At 43.9% G+C, this 23,718-nt stretch overlaps 1 protein-coding gene across 1 annotated transcript in view; it reads left to right on the forward strand.

Annotated features, from left to right (window-relative positions):
• The window catches only part of ADCY9 (adenylate cyclase 9), a 125,282-nt gene that overhangs the window by 96,046 nt on the left and 5,518 nt on the right, over positions 1 to 23,718 (forward strand). The window contains exons 5-9 of the mRNA XM_007453480.1: positions 4,355 to 4,457; positions 7,278 to 7,486; positions 10,649 to 10,808; positions 17,201 to 17,349; positions 22,149 to 22,190. Coding sequence (XP_007453542.1) covers positions 4,355 to 4,457; positions 7,278 to 7,486; positions 10,649 to 10,808; positions 17,201 to 17,349; positions 22,149 to 22,190 — 663 coding nt within the window. The remainder of the gene's footprint in view (positions 1 to 4,354; positions 4,458 to 7,277; positions 7,487 to 10,648; positions 10,809 to 17,200; positions 17,350 to 22,148; positions 22,191 to 23,718) is intronic.

Genomic DNA, 23,718 nt, shown 5'->3' on the forward strand with positions numbered 1-23,718 from the left:
GTACGCGGGCCTCTCACTGTTGTGGCCTCTCCCGTTGCAGAGCACAGGCTCCGGATGCGCAGGCTCAGCGGCCATGGCTCACGGGCCCAGCCGCTCCGTGGCATGTGGGATCTTCCCGGACCGGGGCTTGAACCCGTGTCCCCTGCATCAGCAGGTGGACTCTCAACCACTGTGCCACCAGGGAAGCCCCGATTTACCAACTTTTAACATTTTACTCTGCTTGTTTTATTCTCCTCTCTCTCCCTGTGAAATTTATTTATTTTTCCTAACCATTTGACAGTAAGTTAGATACCTCGTGCTTCCTACCCCTTAAAACTGTATTTCCTGAAAACAGGGGTGTTCTTGCCTGTGATCATAGCTACCTAATTCAGGAAATTTAACACTGATGAGGTGTTTTACCCAGTCTGCGGTTCCTATTCTGGTTTTGTTGTGTGGTCCCACGTGTCCCTCATAGCATGGTAGAGAAACACATGCTGCACCATGCAGTTGTCAGGCCTCTTCATTCTTTAAATCTGGGGCAGTTCCTCAGCCATTCTTGATCTTCCATGACAATGACATTCTGAAACATGCAGGCCTGGCTCTTTTATAAAATATTCCTGAAGTTGGATTTGTGTGACACCTCCTCATGATTCTGTCCAGGCTGCTTGTGTGTGCAGATCCCATGGAGGTGACGTGTCTTCTCAGGCACCAGATCCAGAGGCCCGTGGTGCCCCCTTTGACCTTCATCAGGGGTAGTGATGTTGATCAGCTGGGCGAGTGTTGCCAACTTCTCCAGTTTGTACTTATTTTCTCCCTGTGACTAGTCGGCCATCTGTGGGAAGATGCTTTCAGATCATGTAAAGATCCCATTCCTCACCACACTTCCCTAGACTTAATCTCCATTGATGGTTCTTGTTTGAAACAGTCTTTACTATGTTGGTCAAAATGGCAGTTTTCCTGCTTCAGCGCTGACTGTGCATTTATCATTTGGGGCTTGGCATTCTGCAGTAAAGAGCTCCTCCCCACTTATTACTTAATCTATCCATCTATAGATTTATAAATCCATATAAACCCTCATGGAGTCCTGTTTTACTTAGCAGGACATCATTTATCACTGTCCTAATTAGAGTTTGATGCTCTAGTTGTCCCGAATCTGGCCTTTGGGAGCCCCCCTTCAGGCTGGCTCCTGTGTCCTTTCGACATGGCTCCTTCATTTGTTTTGAGTGATTTCTTACTTTCCAGTACAACAGGCTCATTTTATATCATCCCTGCCCCAGCTCAGGAATCAGCCGTTTCTCCAAAAGCCTTGGCTCCTTTTAGTGAAAAACGGTATTTACATATGTTAGTTATTAATGTTTGATTTAATGTCATTGTAGTCAAAGGCATACACTATGTGACTTCATTCCTTTTACATTTATTGAAACTTGTTCTGTGGTCTCACATGTGGTCTGTTTTGGTAAACATACCATGTGCGTTTGAAAAGAATGCATATTTTGCATTCTCAGGATGTTGTGATCCATAAACCTCAATTAGGCCCACGTGGTTGGCAGTAATGTTCAGATCATCTGTCTCTTTACTGACTTTTTTGTCTCTTGTTCTATCACTTATTGAGATAGGGATGTTAAAATCTCCAGCTGTGGTTGTGGAATTGTTTGTGTCTCTCTGTAGTCCTGACAATTTTTGTTTCAGGTATTTTGAAGCTCTTTTTTAGGTACATACACATTTATGAGTGTTATATATTCCTGGTAAATAATCCTTTTATCATTTTGAAGTGTCCCTCTTGGTGCCCAGTAATACTCTGTCTTGAAGACTGCTTTATCGGATATTAACATAGTCACTCTGGCCTTCTTATTCTTACTGTTTGCATGCTACATCATTTTCCATTTTAAAAAGTTATAACCTGGGTCTTTATATTTGAAATACATCTCTTTTGGGTCTTGCTCCTTAAATCATTCTGACAATATCTGCCTTTTTTATTATATTTTAATATATTTATTTGCTTTTTAGCCATACCTCTTTGCATTATTTTTCTTTTAATGGTTGCTCTAGGCAGTCTTATATTTTTATAGTCTTCTTATAGTTAATATTGCATCATTTCACTTTTTTTCTTTTTATAAATTTATTTATTTGTTTATTTTTGGCTGTGTTGGGTCTTCGTTGCTGTATGCAGGCTTTCTCTAGTTGCGGTAAGCGGGGGCTACTCTTCATTGTGGTGTGCGGGCTTCTCATTGAGGTGGCTTCTCTTGTTGCGGAGCATGGGTTCTAGGCATGTGGGCTTCAGTAGTTGTGGCGCAAGGGCTCAGTAGTTGTGGTTCGTGGGCTCTAGAGTGCAGGCTCAGTAGTTGTGGGGCAGGGGCTTAGTTGCTACGTGGCATGTGGGATCTTCCCAGACTAGGGCTCAAACCCGTGTCCCCTGAATTGGCAGGCAGTTTCTTAACCACTGTGCCACCAGGGAAGTCCCTGTATCATTTCACTTTAAATGTAGAAATCTTACAATTGTATAGGTACATTACTCTCTTCTCATTCCTTATGTTACAGTTTTCACATGTATTACATCCATATACATTATAAACCCCAACCTCCAATTCCAGCCTCTTGGTAATCTCAGGTTGGTCTCTATTGATTGCTTTTTTGTGGATGATGGATCATGGTTTCCTGTTTCCTTGTTTGTCTAGTAATTTTGGATTGCATTGTGCACATTATGTACAATGGTTAGAAAACCTGGATTCTGTTACATTCCTTTGAAGAATATCAACTTTTTGTTTGTTTTAGTAGACAGTTAACTCATCTGAACTCAAACACCAAACTCTGTCTCCCCTGAGGTGGACAGCCACTATTCCTTCAGCCTTAATTAGGCTTGTAGTCTGCCATGCACATGTGTATTTCAGGGGTCAGCCAGAGATTCGAGCAGAGCCTATATGCAGAATTTGGGGCTCCCCCTTCTCTGGTCCTCTCTCTCTGGAATGTCCAACCTCATTTTCCATTGGTGGGCATGCTAAACTCTATTTTCTGGTTTTCCACGTCAGTAAAACTGTAGTTTTTCTGAGTTTTAGCCATCTTACATGTGGTGCTGACTAATGACTCTCTTTAGGCAAAAAAAGAAAAAAAAAAAAAAAACCCCACAAGAAATTCAGCCTGTTCCAAGTGTGGCTCTTCTCCATTTTCTTACTGCTTTGGTCAATTGCCAGTGCCTTCCAGGAGTTGTTTTTATATTTTGTTTAGGGTTTATAGTTGTTATCTGAGAGACGATTGATCTAACAGGAGCTCATTTCCATTCCCAGAAGTGGAACCTCCCAATATTAATCTCAAATGAGCAGTGTATTTTATAGTGTGGATCCTGCCACTTGACTGCAAAAATGAAGCCATTACATTTCCTTCTTATAGCTGCTTTGTTGTTTTTCCCTCTGTCCATACTTGCCAAGTGGAGGGGAGGATAGGGGGTCAACATTAGGGGATAGAATTTTCTCTTTTCTAAGTCTGAGAGTCCAGTAAGGTATTGCACACTTAGCACAAAAAGAGAGCCCACTCTGCTTCAGGGAAAGGAGGAACTACAGTGAACCCTACTGTGTGTCAGGCACGTGATAGGCTCTTTACAAATTTCATCGGATTTAATTCTAGTAGTTATTATGTGAGGGAGAGAGACATCCCACAGCTGCATTTGCCTTCTGAAATTATGCTAACATTCCATTAAATTTATAGTAATTTTCTGCAGGATAAAAAGGATATGACTGTTTGCTAGCAGTCCGTAAAAGAATGAAAGAGTCACGTAAAGCAGGCTTGATTTCTCTGCTATTAAAATCATTGAGCATTATCATTTCACATGCAATCTGCATATGTGACAGTAGCACCAAAATTACACTAACTATAAACACAATTTTGTGATAACAACCTGTTAGCAGTGACAGTGGTAATTACTGTCAGTACTCTGAGTGACAGGACAGCCGGTTCTGAATTATGTTTGCAAGGAAGCCTCCAAATCAACATAAGTATGCTCAGTACAGGGATCTGCTGGTCCTTTGGAAGGGAGCATTTTATGGAACAAAAAAGCTGCTGCCTCCTTCTATTCTAATTCTGGATGTTAGGAAGATGTTTTCAAAAGCACGGTTCTGATGATGTGTGTTATGTTAATGGTGAATGAGCATTCTTTTGTGGAGGTGAAACCTAAAATGGGATTATGTCTAGAAGCATGAAGGACTTTCCAGAGCCGTGTTCTAAAAGGGGCAGTTGAGCAATGTCTATTGTATGGTGACTTTTAGGTACAGCTTTTGTGACACGCTTCACAAAGGGCGTTTCAGTAGGCAACTGTGATCTTCTGATAAAATAAATGTAGCGATTGTGCTGCACGTTGATTGATTGCATTTATTGTCTCTTCTAGCCTGATGAAAGATTATTTTTTTAAGCCACCCATTAATCAGTTCAGCTTGAACTTCCTGGATCAGGAGCTAGAACAAGCCTACAGGACCAGCTATCAAGAAGAGGTGCGTGGCTCCTTATAATTTTACCAAAGACATGCGTCGTTTTCACTGCACAGTTCACGATTAGTCTTGTGCTTTGGAGGCCATTTTTGTTTTCCTGAGTGACAGGAAATTGACGGCTCATATTGATTTCCCACAGTCTGTAAGCCCTAAATTTCACCTGTATGTGAATTTATCTCCACAAGGGAGAAAATCCCAAATATCTCTACAGCAACCCAGGCTTGTCATCTCCCAGTCCCTCTGCTCTACAGCTGGTGCATCCCCAGGCGCCCTTGGCTGTGCTCCAGCCCCTGGAGGCCTAGTACGGGGTGAGAGGGGTGAGGGGGGAGCTCCAGCCCCAACTATTCTCTGTTCTCAAGGAGGATTTCTCCCCCTGTTCCCTGTCGGCTTTCTTCCTACTGAAATGGGACAAGAGCTGAGAGGGCTTTCACCTTGCTCGGCTCTCCCGCCTGCTTTGGTGCTGAGCCTTCCTCTACTGCCCGTCCCCTGCCTTAACTCCTGTTGTCCTGTAACTCTCAGCCCAAACATCACTTCCTCTAAGAAACTTTCCCTTACCCCAGACTGGATTTTTTCCTCTGTTATACTGTTTCTCCGCAGCTGCATCCCAGTTTGTAATCTCTTCTTGTGGGACTGTTGAATCATATGCCTCCTCCTGGACTCTCCACTCTGGGAGGCAGGACCCTGTCTCTCATCTCCACTCTACGTGGCATCCAGTCCCCACACCCACAAGTGCTCAGTAGGGCTTGGTGGAAACGATGAATAAATACGAGAACCTAGAGCCTGGTTTGAGTTCCAAGAAGCCAGCTCCCTGCATTTTTCCCAAATCTAACCCAGCTTAGTGTTCCAAGGTCAAAAATGCATACCCTTCCAACCCCAGAGCCAGAAGGATTTCTCATTCGACTCCATTCGTTCATCCAGTAAATCATCCCTCAGTGTCTGTTACATCCAGGCCCTGACCAACCCCGAGAGTCCTGGTGAACCAGACAGGGAAGTTCATGCCTGTGGGGTTGAGTTTCGTCAGCCTCCTGGGTGGTGAATACCGTTAATACCCCAGGCGAGGCTCCTCTCGTGGACTTGGGAGTTGGTTGGTTGGTGCCTTTAAGGCAAAACAGCAACCTTAATCCTCACAGCAACCCTTCAAGGAAGCTTATGATTATCCCCATTTTACCAAAAGAAAGCCGAAGCCAGGAAAGGCCGAGTGGCCAAGATCCCATCGCTAGGACTGGATACCTGCCTGATTCAGGGCCAGGAGCTCCCACCCACTCCTGGTGCTGAGTACAGAGCGTCCCCAGCAGAGGGCACAGGTCACCAAATGCTCACTGAGCGTCTGCACCACCGGGTCGTGCTCCTGGGGCTGGGGTGTAGCGTCGACAGACACTCACAGGGAAGCAGTAACCCGGCAGAAATGAGAATCCAGACCCAGGGGCCCCATAATGGCCGCAGAGCACACCGACCCCAGGTCGAGGGCCCAGAAGGAGCCCGTGTTAGTGGGAGGACTAGCAATTAACTGAATTAAGGAACGTTCCAGCGAGGGGCCAGCACCTGCAAACCTAACCTTGGAGATAAGACAGAGCCTGGGTGCATCCAGGGAGCTGTGGACGCTTCTGTCTGGCAGACGGGGTGGAAGTGGCAGGTGGGCAGGGGCCCGATGACAGCTTCCCACACTGTGGACGTTATGCTAAAGGCCAGGGGAGCCATTGAAGGATCCAGAACAGGAGTTGGCACCATCAGACTGTGTTGTATAAAGGTCACGTGGCTGAGTTGTAGGTAACGGGAGTAAATGAGCCCGGAGGCCTGGGGCGCAGGTGGGACGCTATCCCTGAACCACAGGGCCAGCTGGCAAGGATGGGAGCGATGCAGGAACGGTGGGAGGCTCAAGCCGCCCCCACATTAGGCCCCCGCCACACTTTGTGATTTCCCATCTAAGCATCCCCAGCACCCATAAGGTGCAGGGTCTCATTTTATCCCTCTTTCCAGTTAAGGAAATGGAGGCACAGGGACAGTAGGTGACATGATCAAGATGCCACAGCCCCTGGCCGGGCTCCTCCTTGGCTGTGTGACCTCGAGTGGCCACCTCACCTCAGCCTCCCAGCCTGTGCCCTGAGATTGGGAGTATTTCCTCCTTGAGGGCTGTGTGAGCATCGATTGAGGTCGTGCCCCCAAAGGGTCCACGTGGTGCCTGGAACAAGTCTCTCTCAGACTCTTTGGCGTTGTCGTCATTTTTTCCCTCCTTCCCATGATTTCCTGACATGATGTGCATGTCGCTTTGATGCACTGATGACACCACCCATCTCAGACTCCTGTCTGTCCCACCATTAGGCCATGAGCCCCCAAGGGGGTTGTTTCATGCCTGCCCTCGAGCCCTGCACAGCATCCAGGCCCAGAGCAGGCTCTTGTTGTCACTGTTGCTATTGACCTCCTACTTCTGTATGAAGCCAGCTTTCACACACCTGAGCCTGGGACCCAGCGTTCAGTGGAAGCTTCTAGCATGTGGCTTTCCTGTTACTGTCTCTACAGACGCAGAGTCACTGACTTTGCCTGTCGATAGCTCGCCTTTCAGGTTCAGGGCGTCACATGCCTGTGAGAACTTATTTGGTTTGTAATCAGTTGCTGTGTGACCTTGGACAAGTTTCTTCACTTCTCTGTGCCTCAGTTTCTTCACTGTTAGGTGGGGTAGGAGACGGCCTGCCTGAAGCACTACTCACCCTGTACCTGGTCTGCAGGAGGCAAGTGCTCAGCAAGCATCTGCTGTTTTTTCCGCCTGGATTATACTTCTCCAGGAGGATACATCCAGCAGCATCTGTTCACACTCCCCCCAAACAGGTTATAAAGAATTCTCCCGTGAAGACTTTTGCCAGTGCCACCTTCAGCTCCCTCCTGGATGTGTTTCTGTCGACAACAGTGTTTCTGATTCTCTCCATTACCTGCTTCCTGAAGTATGGGGCTGCCTCCATGCCACCCCCGCCGGCCGCCCTGGTGGTCTTCGGAGCAGCCCTGCTTCTGGAGGTCCTGTCCCTCGTGGTCTCCGTCAGGTAAAGGCCCACCTGCAGCACTGCCCAGCTGTTAGCCTTTAGCTCCCTCTGCTGGTGGAACAGCCAGCTGTCTCCATAACCCATTTCGGGGATGGTCCTCTTTTCTTCCCTCCCCCAGCCTGCTTCACTGGCTCCTCCCTCACCAACACGGGCCCTCAGCACAGGTGGGCACTCACCTTACCAGTGGGTCACTGTCCTCTGCAGCCCTAATGCCACCAACTAGTCTGCTGATCTCCCAAATCAGATACTTAAAGAGAGAAAGTGGGAAGATAGGGAATAAGAAAGCAGGGCAGAGAAAGAAAAGAGGTAGGTGTACAGGGTACAGCTGGTAAGGGGCTGCCAGCACATCAGCAGGTGCCTCTCCTGAATGTAAGGGTGAAACCATAAACCTCTAGAGGAAAGCACAGGCCCAAGTCTTCATGAACTCGGATCAGGCAACGCTTTCTTAGATACGACATGAAAAACAAGCAACCAAAGAAAAAATAGTTAAGATGGACTTCATCAAAATTTAAAACTTTCATGTTTCAAAGAACACCATCATCATTTTTCACCCCAAAGTGAAAGAGAACCTACAGGATGGAAGAGAGTATTTGCAAATCATATCTGTGACAAGGGTCTAATATCTAGAATGTTAGCTCAATAATAAAAAGACAGTCAACCCATTTAAAAATGGACAGAGTGTCCGAAGAGACAGCAGAGTCCCTCTGGGAGGCTGGGCCCTTAGGACTAGCCCAGTTTCAGGCCCCACCCCACTCAGGAAGCTCACAATGTTTCTACTGATACAAACAGGGCCTCCACTCACGCTGGGTCCTTGCACCAGGCCCACCCCCTTCCTCCAGCCCTGTCCTCTCAGCAGGACAGCCCCACACTGGGGATCAGAAAGAAATGTGGTAAAGGGCCCTGACCTTGAGTTTCTACACCTCCCCAACATCCCAGGACAGGAAACCACAGCTTCGGGTCTGGCCCTGAGACTCCCAAACGCAAGATCCCTCCCTTCGAAATGAATGAGCTGGACACCTGCCCCCTCCCTTCCATGCTCCCCCCTTCCCCCGCAACTCCCCACTGAGGCCCGTTCAGTCCTTTGCCAAGGGCTTTCTCTGGCTGCCAGGGGCTCTTCCCTTCCCTCCCCCTCCTCCCAGTGGAGGGAACTCTAAGACACATCCTCGCCATCTCCCCAGATTCGCCACCAGCGTGGAGCTGCATTGCCCACAGCAGGTGACTCCTCCCCAGCACAGCCCTCCCCTGGGCCTGCCTCCCTCCATGTCTCCACAAGCTGCCTGGGACCCACTTCCAAATGAACTGCGCCCTCTGTGGGCCTGCCCTGGGCCTGGGGACACCCGGAGAGACCAAAACAAGGCATCCTCTGGCCCCTAGTCTTTTTTCTTCTTAAAACAAGCTTTATTGTGATATAACTCACAAACAATAAGTTCACTCATAAGTGTACAATTCACAGATTTTTAATAAACTTACAGAATTGTGCAAACATCACCATCATATGATTTTAGAACATTTCTGTCACCCCAAAGAAAAGCCAGTACCTACTTCCAATCACTCCCCTCCCTGCCCTGAGTTTCTGTCTGATGCGGGGCTCACAACTGGTTAAGGCTCTTGATCCCTCTGAGGCAAGCGTTTTCTCCATACCTTTTCTAAAGAACCCTTTACATGATTGTTCCCTGTTCTTCGGACCCAGTTTGAAAAAATCTGGGCTAAGCCAGGTTAAGGACTGCAGAGGACTGTGGGCCATGAGGATGCCAGGCCTGGCTGTGCCCAGCGCACCCACATCTCTGCGGGGCCACTTTGCTCCTGCCCGAGCCTCTGGTGTGTTGTCGGTGCCCAGGAGAGGGCGGGGCCTGGGGGATTTCCTCTGGCCCCACTGAGGGTGGATATGGGACCCTAGGTCAATAAGGACCTGCACTGGTAACTGAAGGTGTGGATGCCTGGGTGGATGCAAGAGGCCCTTGACAGGCTTTTTACCTTTGAAGGCAAGGGAAGTGGGCCTGCCCCACCTGCACCCTCACTGAGGTGTCTTTAGAGGGGACTGTGTGTGTGGGTCTCCCTCCCGAGGCGGACCCCCAGTGTCCTCTCCTCCACCTCCCGCTGCTGTTGACCCAGGGATTCTTCCTGCAGAGCAGCAGTTCTCGGCCCCACGCACTCAGCTCCTCATTCTCCATGAAAAACGTTTTATGATGCCACATCCCTACCCTGAAGTATAGCGCACCTATACACACAATTTCAGAAGCAATCAATGAAATGCCATCACTCCAATGTGAAGGAGAAATGGCAAGAAAGCCATTTAAAATAATATACGTGTAGCGCTTCACCTCGAATATGCCAGGGCATCGCCACCTGGGCAGCCACGCCCAAGTTGTCAGCTGTTTGCCCTTGTGCACTGATAATATGACAGCTCCCAATGCAGACTGTTATGAGTGTGCGGGTTTGGTGGTATGAGCCCCAGGAGCCTGTGATGTGGTTTCTGAGATGCTGACGACTCTTGGTGTCCCAAATAAAACTACGGGTAATCTTGTTTGGTTTACCCAGTAGCTGCACTCCTGGAAAATTCAGTGTATGTTACTGCCATACAGAAACCACTTTCTGTTTGTAAACAAAACGCAATTAGGCTCTAGGCTGAAGTCATCGTCAGCAGGTTTTCTCTGTCCAGGGGGTGTGTAGCAGTCATGTGGGGCTTAGGGCAGAGCCTCGCTGTACATCACGGGACATCACCCATCCCCAGCTCCTGCCTGTTGGTGCCAGTAGCACCTGCAACCATTGAGGCACCAAAAAAGCCCCACAAAATTCTGAACACCTCCTGAACCACCCACTTGAGACCTCCCTAGAAGCAGGCAGTAACAGGTGACAGGTGACCTTTTTCAGGACCTGTTAGTATTTGCCTGCCTGGTTCTTACATGCTCCATTTAGACTCACAGAGGCCTATGCTTGTCTTTTACAAGCACGTCTTATCCGAATGCAGCAAGTAACCTTAAAATACGGTATGGTGAGCTGAGTGAGTCCAGTTTACTTGCCATTGATCAAAAATAAAGGAGGCGGGGGTTCTGCCCGCCACCCACACCAGCGGCCACAGCATAGGCCAGGGTTGGGAGTGGCCCTGGCTTTGGGTCCCCCACCCACAGATACCCCGTTTCTCCTTTCTCCCCCCGCTCCCAGGATGGTGTTCTTCCTGGAGGATGTGATGGCTTGTACCAAGCGCCTGCTGGAGTGGATAGCCGGCTGGCTCCCGCGCCATTTCATCGGGGCCATCCTGGTGTCCCTCCCCGCCCTCGCGGTCTATTCACATGTCACCTCCGAATTTGAGACAAACATACACGTAAGTAAAGTCTTGGTGATTTTGTGTCGGTGCTCTTCTGGGCTCCCTGATCACTTTTTAAAAATATAAGCCTGAGGGCTTGGGACAGCAATTTAAATATAGGCCCTTAAAGAGGCGCAAACTCTTTGTCAGTCCTTTGAACTTGTCTTTTTAAAAGACTTGCCTGGGACAGAGGAGCGGGCCGGGAGGTCAGCCCAGGGGCTGCTCTGGGGAGATTCCCTGGTGGACCTGTGTCCTCTCCAACCCCTCTTGGTGTTGTCAAGTCCCAAATCGTTTTTTTTTTTTTTTAATTTTTAAAATTTATTTTATTTATTTATTTTTGGCTGTGTTGGTTCTTTGTTGCTGCACACGGGCTTTCTCTAGTTGTGGAGAGCGGGGGCTACTCTTCGTTGCAGTGCGCAGGCTTCTCAATGTGGTGGCTTCTCTTTTTTTTTTTCGAATTTTATTTTTTTATATAGCAGATTCTTATTAGTTATCTATTTTATACATATTAGTGTATACATGTCAATCCGAATCTCCCAATTCATCCCACCCCCACCCCCACCACTGCTTTCCCCCCTTGGTGTCCATACATTTGTTCTCTACATCTCTGTCTCTATTTATGCCGTGCAAACTGGTTCATCTGTACCATTTTTCTAGATTCCACATATATGCGTTGATATACGATATTTGTTTTTCTCTTTCTGACTTACTTCACTCTGTATGACAGTCTCTAGGTCCATCCACATTTCTGCGAATGACCCAGTTTCGTTCCTTTTTATGGCTAATATTCCATTGTATATAAGTACCACACCTTTATCCATTCGTCTCTCACTGGGCATTTAGGTTGCTTCCATGACCTGGCTATTGTAAATAGTGCTGCAATGAATATTGGGGTGCCTGTGTCTTTTTGAATTATGGTTTTCTCTAGGTGTATGGCCAGTAGTGGGATTGCTGGGTTATATGGTAATTCTATTTTTAGTTTTTTAAGGAACCTCCATACTGTTCTCCGTAGTAGCTGTATCAGTTTGCATTCCCACCAACAGTGCAAGAGAGTTCCCTTTACTCCACACCGTCTCCAGCATTTGTTGTTTGTAGATTTTCTGATGATGCCCATTCTAACTGGTATGAGGTGACACCTCATTGCAGTTTTGATTTGCATTTCTCTAATAATTAGTGATGTTGAGCAGCTTTTCATGTGCCTCTTGGCCATCTGTATGTCTCATTTGGAGAAATGTCTATTTAGGTCTTCTATTAGGTCTTCATTTTCTGATTGGGTTGTTTGTTTTTTTAATATTGAGCTGCATGAGCTGTTTATGTATTTTGGAGATTAATCCTTTCTCCGTTGATTGTTTGCAAATATTTTCTCTCATTCTGAGGGTTGTCTTTTTGTCTTGTTTATAGTTTTCTTTGCTATGCAAAAGCTTTTAAGTTTCATTGGGTCCCATTTGTTTATTTTTATTTCCATTACTCTAGGAGATGGGTCAGAAAAGATCTTGCTGTGATTTATGTCAAAGAGTGTACTTCCTATGTTTTCCTCTAAGAGTTTTATAGTGTCTGGCCTTACCTTTAGGTCTTTAATCCATTTTGAGTTTATTTTTGTTTATGGTGTTAGGGAGTGTTCTAATTTCATTCTTTTACAAGTAGCTGTCCAGTTTTCCCAGCACCACTTATTGAAGAGACTGTGTTTTCTCTATTGTATATCCTTGCCTCCTTTGTCATGGATTAGTTGACCGTAGGTATGTGGGTTTATCTCTGGGCTTTCTGTCCTGTTCCACTGATCTATATATTTCTGTTTTTGTGCCAGTACCATAGTGTCTTGATTACCATAGCTTTGTAGTATAGTCTAAAGTCAGGAAGCCTGATTCCTCCAGCTCCGTTTTTTCCCTCAAGATTGCTTTGGCTATTTGGGGTCTTTTGTGTCTCCATACAAACTTTAAGATTTTTTTTGTTCTAGTTCTGTCAAAAATGCCATTGGTAATTTGATAGGGATTGCGCTGAATCTGTAGATTGCCTTGGGTAGTATAGTCATTTTCACAATATTGATTCTTCCAATCCAAGAACATGGTATATCTCTCCATCTGTTTGTGTCATCTTTGATTTCTTTCATCAGTGTCTTATAGTTTTCTGACTACAGGTCTTTTACCTCCTTAGGTAGGTTTATTCCTAGGTATTTTATTCTTTTTGTTGCAATGGTGAATGGGATTGTTTCCTTAATTTCTCTTTCTGATCTTTTGTTGTTAGTGTATAGGAATGCAAGAGATTTATGTGCATTAACTTTGTATCCTGCAACTTTACCAAATTCATTGATTAGCTCTAGTAGTTTTCTGGTGGCATCTTTAGGATTTTCTATGTATAGTATGTCATCTGCAAACAGTGACAGTTTTAATTCTTCTTTTCCAATTTGTATTCCTTTTATTTCTTTTCTTCTCTGATTGCCGAGGCTAAGATTTCCAAAACTATGTTGAATAATAGTGGCGAGAGTGGACACCCTTCCCTTGTTCCTGATCTTAGAGGAAATGCTTTCAGTTTTGCACCATTGAGAGTGATGTTTGCTGTGGGTTTGTTGTATATGGCCTTTATTATGTTGAGGTAGGTTCCCTCTGTGCCCACCTTCTGGAGAGTTTTTATCGTGAATCGGTGTTGAATTTTGTCAAAAGCTTCTTCTGCATCTGTTGAGGTGATCATATGGTTTTTCTTCTTCAGTTTGTTAATATGGTGTATCACGTTGATTGATATGCGTATATTGAAGAATCCTTGTATCCCTGGGATAAATCCCACTTGATCATGGTGTATGATCCTTTTAATATATTGTTGGATTCTGTTTGCTAGTATTTTGTTGAGGATTTTTGCATCTATATTCATCAGTGATAATGGTCTATGATTTTCTTTTATTGTAGTATCTTTGTCTGGTTTTGGTATCTGGGTCATGGTGGCCTCATAGAATGAGTTTGGGAGTGTTCCTTCCTCTGCAATTTTTTGGAAGAGTTTGAGAAGGATGGGTGTTAGCTCTTCTCTAAATGTTTGATAGAATTCACCTGTGAAGGCATCTGGTCCTGGACTTTTGTTTGTTGGAAGATTTTTAATTGCATTTTCAATTTCATTACTTGTGATTGGTCTGTTCATATTTTCTGCTTCTTCCTGGTTCAGTCTTGGAAGGTAATACCTTTCTAAGAATTTGTCCATTTCTTCCAGGTTGTCCATTTTATTGGCATGGAGTTGCTTGTAGTAGTCTCTTAGGATGCTTTGTATTTCTGTGGTGTCTGTTGTAACTTCTCCTTCTTCATTTCTAATTTTATTGATTTGAGTCCTCTCCCTCTTTTTCCTGATGAATCTGGCTAAAGGTGTATCAATTTTGTTTATCTTCTCAAAGAATCAGCTTTTAGTTTTATTGATCTTTGCTACTGTTTTCTTTGTTTCTGTTTCATTTATTTCGGCTCTGATCTTTATGATTTCTTTCCTTCTACTAACTTTGGGTTTTGTTTGTTCTTCTTTCTGTAGTTCCTTTAGGTGTAAGGTTAGATTGTTTATTTGAGGTTTTTCTTCTTTCTTGAGGTAGGACTGTATTGCTGTAAACTTCCCTCTTAGAACTGCTTTTGCTGCATTCCGTAGGTTTCGGATCATCATGTTTTCGTTGTTATTTGTCTCTAGGTATTTTTTGATTTCCTCTTTGAGTTCTTCAGAGATCTCTTGGTTATTTAGTAACGTATTGTTTTAGTCTCCATGTGTTTGTGTTTTTTTACATTTTTTTCCCTGTAATTTATTTCTAATCTCATAGTGTTGTAGTTGGAAAAGATGCTTGATATGATTTCAATTTTCTTAAATTTACCGAGGCTTGACTTGGGACCCAAGATGTGATCTATCCTGGAGAATGTTCCGTGTGCACTTGAGAAGAAAGTGTAATCTGCTGTTTTTGGATGGAATGTCCTATAAATATCAATTAAATCTATCTGGTCTATTGTGTCATTTAAAGCTTGTGTTTCCTTATTAATTTTCTGTCTGGATGATCTGTCCATTGGTGTAAGTGAGGTGTTAAAGTACCCCACTATTATTGTGTTACTGTTGATTTCCTCTTTTATAGCTGTTAGCATTTGCCTTATGTATTGAGGTGCTCCTATGTTGGGTGCATAAATATTTACAATTGTTATATCTTCTTCTTGGATTGATCCCTTGATCATTACGTAGTGTCCTTCCTTGTCTCTTGTAACATTCTTTATTTTAAAGTCTATTTTATCTGATATGAGTATTGCTACTCCAGCTTTCTTTTGATCTCCATTTGCATGGAATATCTTTTTCCATCCCCTCACTTTCAGTCTGCATGTGTCCCTAGGTCTGAAGTGGGTCTCTAGTAGACAGCATATATATGCATCTTGGTTTTGTATCCATTCAGTGAGCCTGTGTCTTTTGGTTGGAACATTTAATCCATATTCACATTTAAGGTAATTATCAATGTGTATGTTCCTGTTACTATTTTCTTAATTGTTTTGGGTTTGTTTTTGTAGGTCCTTTTCTTCTCTTGTGTTTCCCCTTTAGAGAAGTTCCTTTAGCATTTGTTGTAGAGCTGGTTTGGTGGTGCTGAATTCTCTTAGCTTTTGCTTGTCTGTAAAGCTTTTGATTTCTCCATTGAATCTGAATGAGATCCTTGTTGCGTAGAGTAATCTTGGTTGTAGGTCCTTCCCTTTCATCGCTTTAAGTATATCATGCCACTCCCTTCTGGCTTGTAGAGTTTCTGCTGAGAAATCAGCTGTTAACCTAATGGAGTTCCCTTGTATATTATTTGTCATTTTTCCCTTGTTGATTTTAATAATTTTTCTTTGTCTTTAATTTTTGTCAGTTTGCTTACTATGTGTCTCGGCGTGTTTCTCCTTGAGTTTTTCCTGCCTGGGATTCTGCGCTTCCTGGACTTGGTTGGCTATTTCCTTTCCCATGTTAGGGAAGTTTTCGACTATAATCTCTTCAATATTTTCTTGGGTCCTTTCTCTCTCTCTTCTCCTTCTGGGACCCCTATAATGCGAATGTTGGTGTGTTTAATGTTATCCCAGAGATCTCTTAGGTTGTCTTCATTTCTTTTCATTCTTTTTTCTTTATTCTGTTCTGCAACAGTGAATTCTGCCATTCTGTCTTCCAGGTCACTTATCCGTTCTTCTGCCTCAGTTATTCTGCTATTGATTCCTTCTAGTGTATTTTTTCATTTCATTTCAGTTATTGTTCATCTGTTTGTTTGTTCTTTAATTCTTCTAGGCCTTTGTTAAACATTTCTTGCATCTTCTCGATCTTTGCCTCCATTCCTTTTCCGAGGTCCTAGATCATCCTCACTATCATTATTCTGAATTCTTTTTCTGGACAGTTGCCTATGTCCACTTCATTTAATTGTTTTTCTGAGGTTTTATCTTGTTCCTTCTGGTACATAGTCCTCTGCCTTTTCATTTTGTCTGTCTTTCTGTGAATGTGGTTTTTGTTCAACAGGCTGCGGGATTGTAGTTCTTGTTTCTGCTCAGTGGCTTCTCTTGTTCTCTTGTTGAGCATGGGCTCTAGGCACTCAGGCTTCAGTAGTTGTGGCACATGTGCTCTGTATTGTGGCTTGCGGGCTGTAGAGCACAGGCTCAGTAGTTGTGGCACATGGGCTTTGTTGCTCTGCAGCATGTGGGATCTTCCTGGACCAGTGCTCGGACCTGTGTCCCCTGCATTGGCAGGCGGATTCTTAACCACTGCACCACCAGGGAAGTCCCCCAAATCAGTTATTTTCTTACACGTTTTACAAAGAAGCATCTGACCCATGTTTCCAGATGATACAAGTTAATATTCTGTTGTACATCAACTATACTTAATATATATTTTTTAAAGTTATAAAAGAAAAGATAATGTTAGTCTGCAGAACTGGCACAAACAATTGACTGGCACCTGGATCAGCTGCTGTTGATCAGGGAAGGAGCATCCAAGTTAAACCCCATAAAGAGTGAATTCATCCTGCTGTGGAAGATTACATTTTTGGTGCCAGCGAGTATAGCATGAAGTACTGGGTGGGCTGGCTGCATTTGATACTTAAAACCAAATCACATTTCCACTGACACACAGCAGGGTGCCTGGAGGACAGGCTTTGGGAGGTAACTGGGTACACGGTGGAAGTTCTCAACCAGGGCAGTCTACCTTTCCTCTCCTCCAATGTGACGTGTGCAATTGGCACACGTCAGGAGAGGAATTTTAGTGCCAGTGAGACTTGTAACCGAAAGCTCTGGTAATTAATCTAATGATTTATGATCTGTCCCTGAAACCACCAGATATTTTGTTAAACAGAAGGACAGGTAAGTGAGCATGTCGTTTGCTCTCGGGGTGCCCAGGTGGAGGGAAGGCAGGTGAGCCCGTGTGGCAAGGAGGGGGGCTGGGGTCCTCACCGAGCCTGCCCCTCATTGCAGTCCACCGTGTTCACGGGCTCGGCTGTCCTGATCACCGTGGTGCACTACTGTAACTTCTGCCAGCTCAGCTCCTGGATGAGGTCCTCCTTGGCCACAGTCGTCGGGGCCGGGCCCCTGCTGCTGCTCTACGTCTCCCTCTGCCCAGACAGGTACGTGCACTGTGCCCTCCACAGAAGGACCACCTTTCTTCCTCTCCTTCTCACTTTTTCTTTTTGTTTTAATTGAAATATATTTGACATAGAACGTATTAGTTTCAGGTGCACTATGTAATGATTTAATATTTGTGTATATTGTGAAGTGATCACCACAGTAAGTCTAGTTAACATCTATCACCACACAAATATTTTTTTCTCATGATGAGAACTTTTAAGAGTTACTCTTGGGGGAATTCCCTGCCGGTCCAATGGTTAGGACTCTGAGCTTTCACTGCCGAGGGTGCGGGTTCGATCCCTGGTCAGGGAACTAAGATCCCACAAGCCATGCTGCACGGCCAAAAAAACAAAACAAAACACATTACTTTCTCAGCAACTTTCAAATATACAGTACAGCACCATTAACTGTGGTCCCCATGCTGTGCATTACTTCCCCAAGACTTATTTATTTTATAACTGGAAATTTGTACCTTCACCCATTTCACTCACCTCCCACCCCTGCCTCTGGCAACCACCAGTCTGTTCTCTGTATCTATGAGTTCGTGGGGGTTTTTGTTTGTCTTAAGATTCTACATATAACTGAGATCATACGGTATTTGTCTTTCTCTGTCTGACTTATTTCACTTAACATAATGCTTTTAAGGTCTGTCTATGTTGTCACAAATGGCAGGATTTTCTTTCCTTTTTATGGCTGAGTAATACTCCATTGTATATATACCGCATCTTCTTTATCCATTCATCCATTGATGGACACTTAGGTTGCTTCCCCTCTTGACTATTGTAAATAGTACTGTAATGAACATGGGGGTGCAGATGTCTTTTCAAGTTACTGTTTTTGTTTCCTTCAGATATATTCCTAATAGTGGAACTGCTAGGTCATATGATAGTTCTGTTTTTAATCTGGGGGGAGCCTACATACTGTTTCCCATAGTGGCTGTACCAATTTACATTCCCACCAATAGTGCACGAGGGTTCTCTTCACATCTTCAACAGCACTTGCTATTTCTTGTCTTTTTTATAATACCTCTTCTAACGGGTGTGAGGTGATGTTTTACTGTGGTTTTGGTTTGCATTTCCCTGATGATTCAGGATGTTGTGCAGCTTTTCATGTACCCATTGGCTATCTCTGTCTACTTTGGAAAAATGTCTATTTAGATCCTCTGTTCATTTTTTAACCAGATTGTTGGATTTTGCTGTTGAGTTGTGTCTGTCACTTGCACTTTCTCGTTAGCACTAATGCACTCCACCTGAACAGACATTTCCTGTCACAACATGAAATAGCTTTTAGCACACATGAAGTCAACAACTTGATGAAATACCCAAAGAGTAATATACAAACGAAAGAAAAAGAAAATAACTTTAATAACATTATATGTATTGAATATTTGCCTGCAGACATCCTGGGGTGACCACCCCCAGCAGACATCATGCAGTAGTCACATGCTTGAACTCACAGTTGTCCTTCGGTATCTGCAGGGGATTGGTTCCCAGACCACCCCTTGGATACCAAAATTCAAGAATGCTCAAGTTCCTTCTATAAATGGTATAATATGAATATTTTCATATAATCTACTCATGCCCTCCTGTATACTTTAAATTATCTCTAGATTACTTATAATACCTAATACAATGTAAGTGCTATGTAAATAGTTGTCAGCATGTAGCAAGTTTAAGTTTTGCTTTTTTTTTTTTTTTTTTTATGGTACGCGGGCCTCTCACTGCCGTGCCTCTCCCGCTGCAGAGCACAGGCTCTGGACGCACAGGCCCAGCGGCCACGGCTCACGGGCCCAGCCACTCCGTGGCACGTGGGATCCTCCCGGACCGGAGCACAAACCCACGTCCCCTGCATCGACAGGCAGACCCTCAACCACTGTGCCACCAGGGAAGCCCCAAGTTTTGCTTTTTTTTGAACTTTCTGGGATTTTGTTTTTCCCTAATATTTTCAGTCTGAGGTTGGTTGAATCCGCAGATGCACAACCTGTGGACGCAGAGGGTCGACTGTACTTAAGATGAAGAAGTTTGAATTTAAGAAAGTAGGACCAGAAGCCGTTTCATACAAGACTATCAAGAAAATGAAGTAATAGAGGCATAGGTGACACAAAAATGAAAAGAGGAAGCTGGTCCCAACCTTTTGTAGTAGGGCCAGTGTGCCGAGACAGGTTACAGATTGTTGAAGTGGAGGAAATGAAGAAGTATGATGGTCTTGCGAGTGACCTGGCCTTATTCATAAATATCATGTCATAACAGTTCTCCATCTTGTAACAGGAAGCGTTAGGGCAATGACGAATCACTGGAAATATATCATTTATCTTGAAATCCTTCTACATATTGAAGAGTGGATTCCATCCCTGGTACTCAGATGGCCTTCAAAGCCCTCTCACGGGGACTTCCCTGGTGGTCCAGTGGTAAAGACTTCGCCTTCCAATGCAGCGGGTGCAGGTTCGATCCCTGGTTGGGGAGCTAAGATCCCACATGCCTCGCAGCCAAAAAAACCAACATAAAACAGAAGCAGTATTGTAACAAATTCAATAAAGACTTTAAAAATGGTCCACAACAACAAAATCTTTAAAAAAAAAAAAAAGCCCTCTCACAGATGGTGTGGGGAAAAGAAACAGGAGCTTTGTGAAGACCCCTGGGGGCAGGATGTGTTCTTACTGCTATGCTACAAAGAATTTAAAAATTAAAATATAGAGGATGACAATGATTGGTGCTATATTTAAAACATCCTTTGTTAATGAAATCCGGTAAGACCCCTACCTTTCATGTGTTCTACGAATTAAATCACATTTGGTTCTTAGCTGTTAAAATGAGTCTGAAATTACCTGTTGCACATTTGCAACTGGTTTTGTGGTTTTTAACCTTTTCAACTAAATATGTAGTTGGAAATACGATGATACCTTGGATAGCAGAGTGCACACAGTGAGTAATTTATTCAGAAATTTCAGGGGAATGTCTCAAAGCCATTAAGCTTCTGTTTCTGTAACAGACTTCTCCTAAAGGTTGGACTTATTGTGTAACTGCTTATGTTTTATGTTAGCACATATTAAAGAATCATTTATTTAAAATTACAGTGGGTTTAGGTTAGCAGGGTATTTCAAAGTTATGTGGGACATTTCTCTATTGTGCTTTGCAGGGCATCTAACATTCCTGGCTCCCCAAACAATCAGAGGGACCCCCAGTGTTTCCAAAATGCCCCCTAGGGATGGTATTACTGTTGCCAAGAACCATTGCTTTAGTAAACTCAAAAGTAGAAAGTGGTCCAATTTGTCTCAATATCAGATGAAATTGCCATAGTGTATTTTGGGTATTACCAAAGCAGTGGTTAGTAATGGACAGGGTGAGTATCCTTCCTCAGTTTACTTAATGAAATAATAACCACATGAAAGATATTCAAGTTCTCTGCAAATTAAGATCAAAAAGGAAATAGAAATGTCATTCAGCATTTGAAAGGAAACTTTACTGAATAGTTAAATTACCTTAAGCAAAACAAAGTGTCATTTTTCCTTTCTGAAGGTGTGGCCTTCTGGAATTATGGTCATTATAAAGCTCTTTCCCAAGAGCATGAAATTCAACAGTCTGACTTTTAACCTTTTAGATCCAACACAAATACCCCATCAGCCATTCACAGTGTCATTTAGTCACTGGTGCGGGCCTTTTCCACTTGGATCTAGAGAGCCGTAGCAATAGGGAACCCATCCATCACCTTTTCACCTAGAAATCAAATAGCAGGTCTTGAGGTAGGGCTGGCGGTTGAATCTCTGCTGGACCCGGTACACCCGCATTCATGCAGAATCTTTTCAGCCTGTCCACCCTGTCACTGCTGAGCTGAACCCAGGGTAGGGAACATGTGGGGAGGACAAAACATAAACTCAACTCCTGTGAAGCTGGCGGCGGGGACTCTTCCAGCTTTGGGGAGACACAGACACGTGGGTTACAGCAGTGTCACAGTCACGTCTGGACAGGGTAAGAAGAGGACAGTTTGTGTGTAGCTCTTGCTTTTCTTTCCTTTTCTGTGAAGTCATTTAATACCTCCTGTAATCAAAAAAGCCACTCTGAGCCCTCACTGGCCTTTGTTGCCCAGGAGAGCTGCTCACAGGTGCTCTGCAACATCCCCTTTTCAGGGAGCAAGGCTGGGGGACCTGAAGGAGGAAGCATCAGGGCACTTGCCCCGGGTAGAGAGGTTTGGGTGATTTGTGGGCCTGAATGGACGCTGGGTAACATGACCCCAGAGGAAGCTGTGCAGCATGTGGAGAGAATGGGGCTGGGTGTCTTGGGTACCTTCCCAAGCACCAAGAGAGAGGTCTTTAGTTAGGTGTGGTTTCGATGCCTTAAAATTGGGGTTTGATTGCTTTGGGCATCACCAATAGCAAAGTCCGGCTTCTCCAGTAAGTAATCTGCCAACGCCTCCAGCAGGACCTTTTGAAATTGATCCTTTGTCAGTAGACTTCGCTGTTTGAACATGACTGAAGTTTCTAGCCTGTAGGACATGACACCATAGATAAGTCCTTAACAGCAAAATGAAGTCCTTAGAGACTCTTCCTTGATTTCGCTTTTTAGTGGTTGTGCCTACTTTCCACAGCTGATATAAAGGCTTTTGCATTGTTGTCTTTACCATTTTGTTATTCTTCATTAACACACAGCATCAAATTATAATTGAAATTTACTATCCTTAACTTTCTACCTTGATCTCCACCTTAAAAATAGGAAAGTTGTTTTTATTTAAACTCTTCTCAGATTGCTGTGTATAATGCCCTCTTTGCTTTTTATAATAATAGTTTTCTGCATTTTAATTTCAGTTCCATAGTAATTTCGCACCTGGATGCAGTACAGAATTTCAGGTAAGCTTTTAACATTGTGCCTATATCTGAATAAATGGGTGTAACTGTATTATTACTGCTGGTTATTTCTAAGTTTCCTGAAAAACAGTTGTATCTTGAATTAAAAAAAAACAACATATGCATTCTTAAAAGAGTAAGTGGGGGACTTCCCCTGGTGGCGCAGTGGTTGAGAGTCCGCCTGCCGATGCAGGGGACGCGGGTTCGTGCCCCGGTCCGGGAGGATCCCATGTGCCGCGGAGCGGCTGGGCCCGTGAGCCATAGTCGCTGAGCCTGCGGGTCTGGAACCTGTGCTCCGCAACGGGAGGGGCCACAACAGTGAGAGGCCCACGTACCGAAAAAAAAAAAAAAAAAGAGTAAGTGGGAGATATCTATTTGTTAAAATATCAGTTCATACTTATAATATCTTTGGGAAAGTGAATAATTGTTAAGACATAGGCAGGGGACTTCCCTGGTGGTCCAGCAGTTAAGACTCCATGCTTCCAATGCAGGGGGCCCAGGTTCAATCCCTGGTCAGATCCCACAATTGAAGATTCTGTACATGGCAACAAAGATCCCGAGTACTGCAACTAATACTCCATGCAGCCTAATTAATTAATTTTTTTTAAAAAAGACATAGGCAGGTTCCTGTGAAAACTTTCCTAAGCCAAAAAGCGAAGAAGCAGTTCCGTTAGGACACAGCTTGCTAACGGAGGCACAGAGTAAGTTGAGGTAAAGCACAGATGTTCACAGACACAGTTCAGAGCTGTGGTGGCTGATGCTGCGATGCTCAGTGTGGTTCCTGGGAAGGAGCTTGGCAGGGCTGCTCCTGCTGCTCAGAATGGCGCTGCCTCTGTAACACTCACTGCGAAACAAATGCTGAACATTAGTTTTGCTTTTTGCCTTTTTTTCTAAAGGCAAAAATCCCCTTCGGATTTCTTTCATTAGCAAAAACAGGTACTAATGTAGGTCTTTCATCAAAGCAAAGTGGTGAAAAGAGAACTTTCAAAAAGCGAGGGTTTCCTGTGTTAGATTTGGTTTAATTTTATATAAGACATTAGAATGTTACAAAGGAGATCTCACAAATCAAAGAAAATTTATTCCCTAAAATATTTTGAAATAACCGACTAGAAATTTGAAATAAATAAATGTTGGGTCCTTGCTTTACTATAAACATCAAAATTAATCCTAAATAAATTGAAGTCAAAAAATTTTTAATTATATAAAACTATATAAACATCTAGAAAAAATAAAATTAAGCAGTTCTCAAGCCTCTAAGACAGAGATAACTTTCCAATCTTACAAATAATAAATAGAACCACACGCACAAAAAATAAGACTGACCGAGGGGATGATAAAAGCAGACTGAAAAAAATATTTGTGAGACTGTTATGTAAAGAGCTAATTAAGACCTGTGTAGACAAAAGACCAAAAAAATCACAAAAGGGGAAATGTAGTAGAAGATAAATAGGCTGCTACACAAGTCATTGCACTATTAAATAACTACAGAATTCCTTCTGATCTTCACATCATACCTTCAAAATGTTACCAT

The sequence above is a fragment of the Lipotes vexillifer genome, unplaced genomic scaffold, assembly GCF_000442215.2.
Source record: "Lipotes vexillifer unplaced genomic scaffold, Lipotes_vexillifer_v1.1 scaffold914, whole genome shotgun sequence".
Taxonomy (NCBI): domain Eukaryota; kingdom Metazoa; phylum Chordata; class Mammalia; order Artiodactyla; family Lipotidae; genus Lipotes; species Lipotes vexillifer.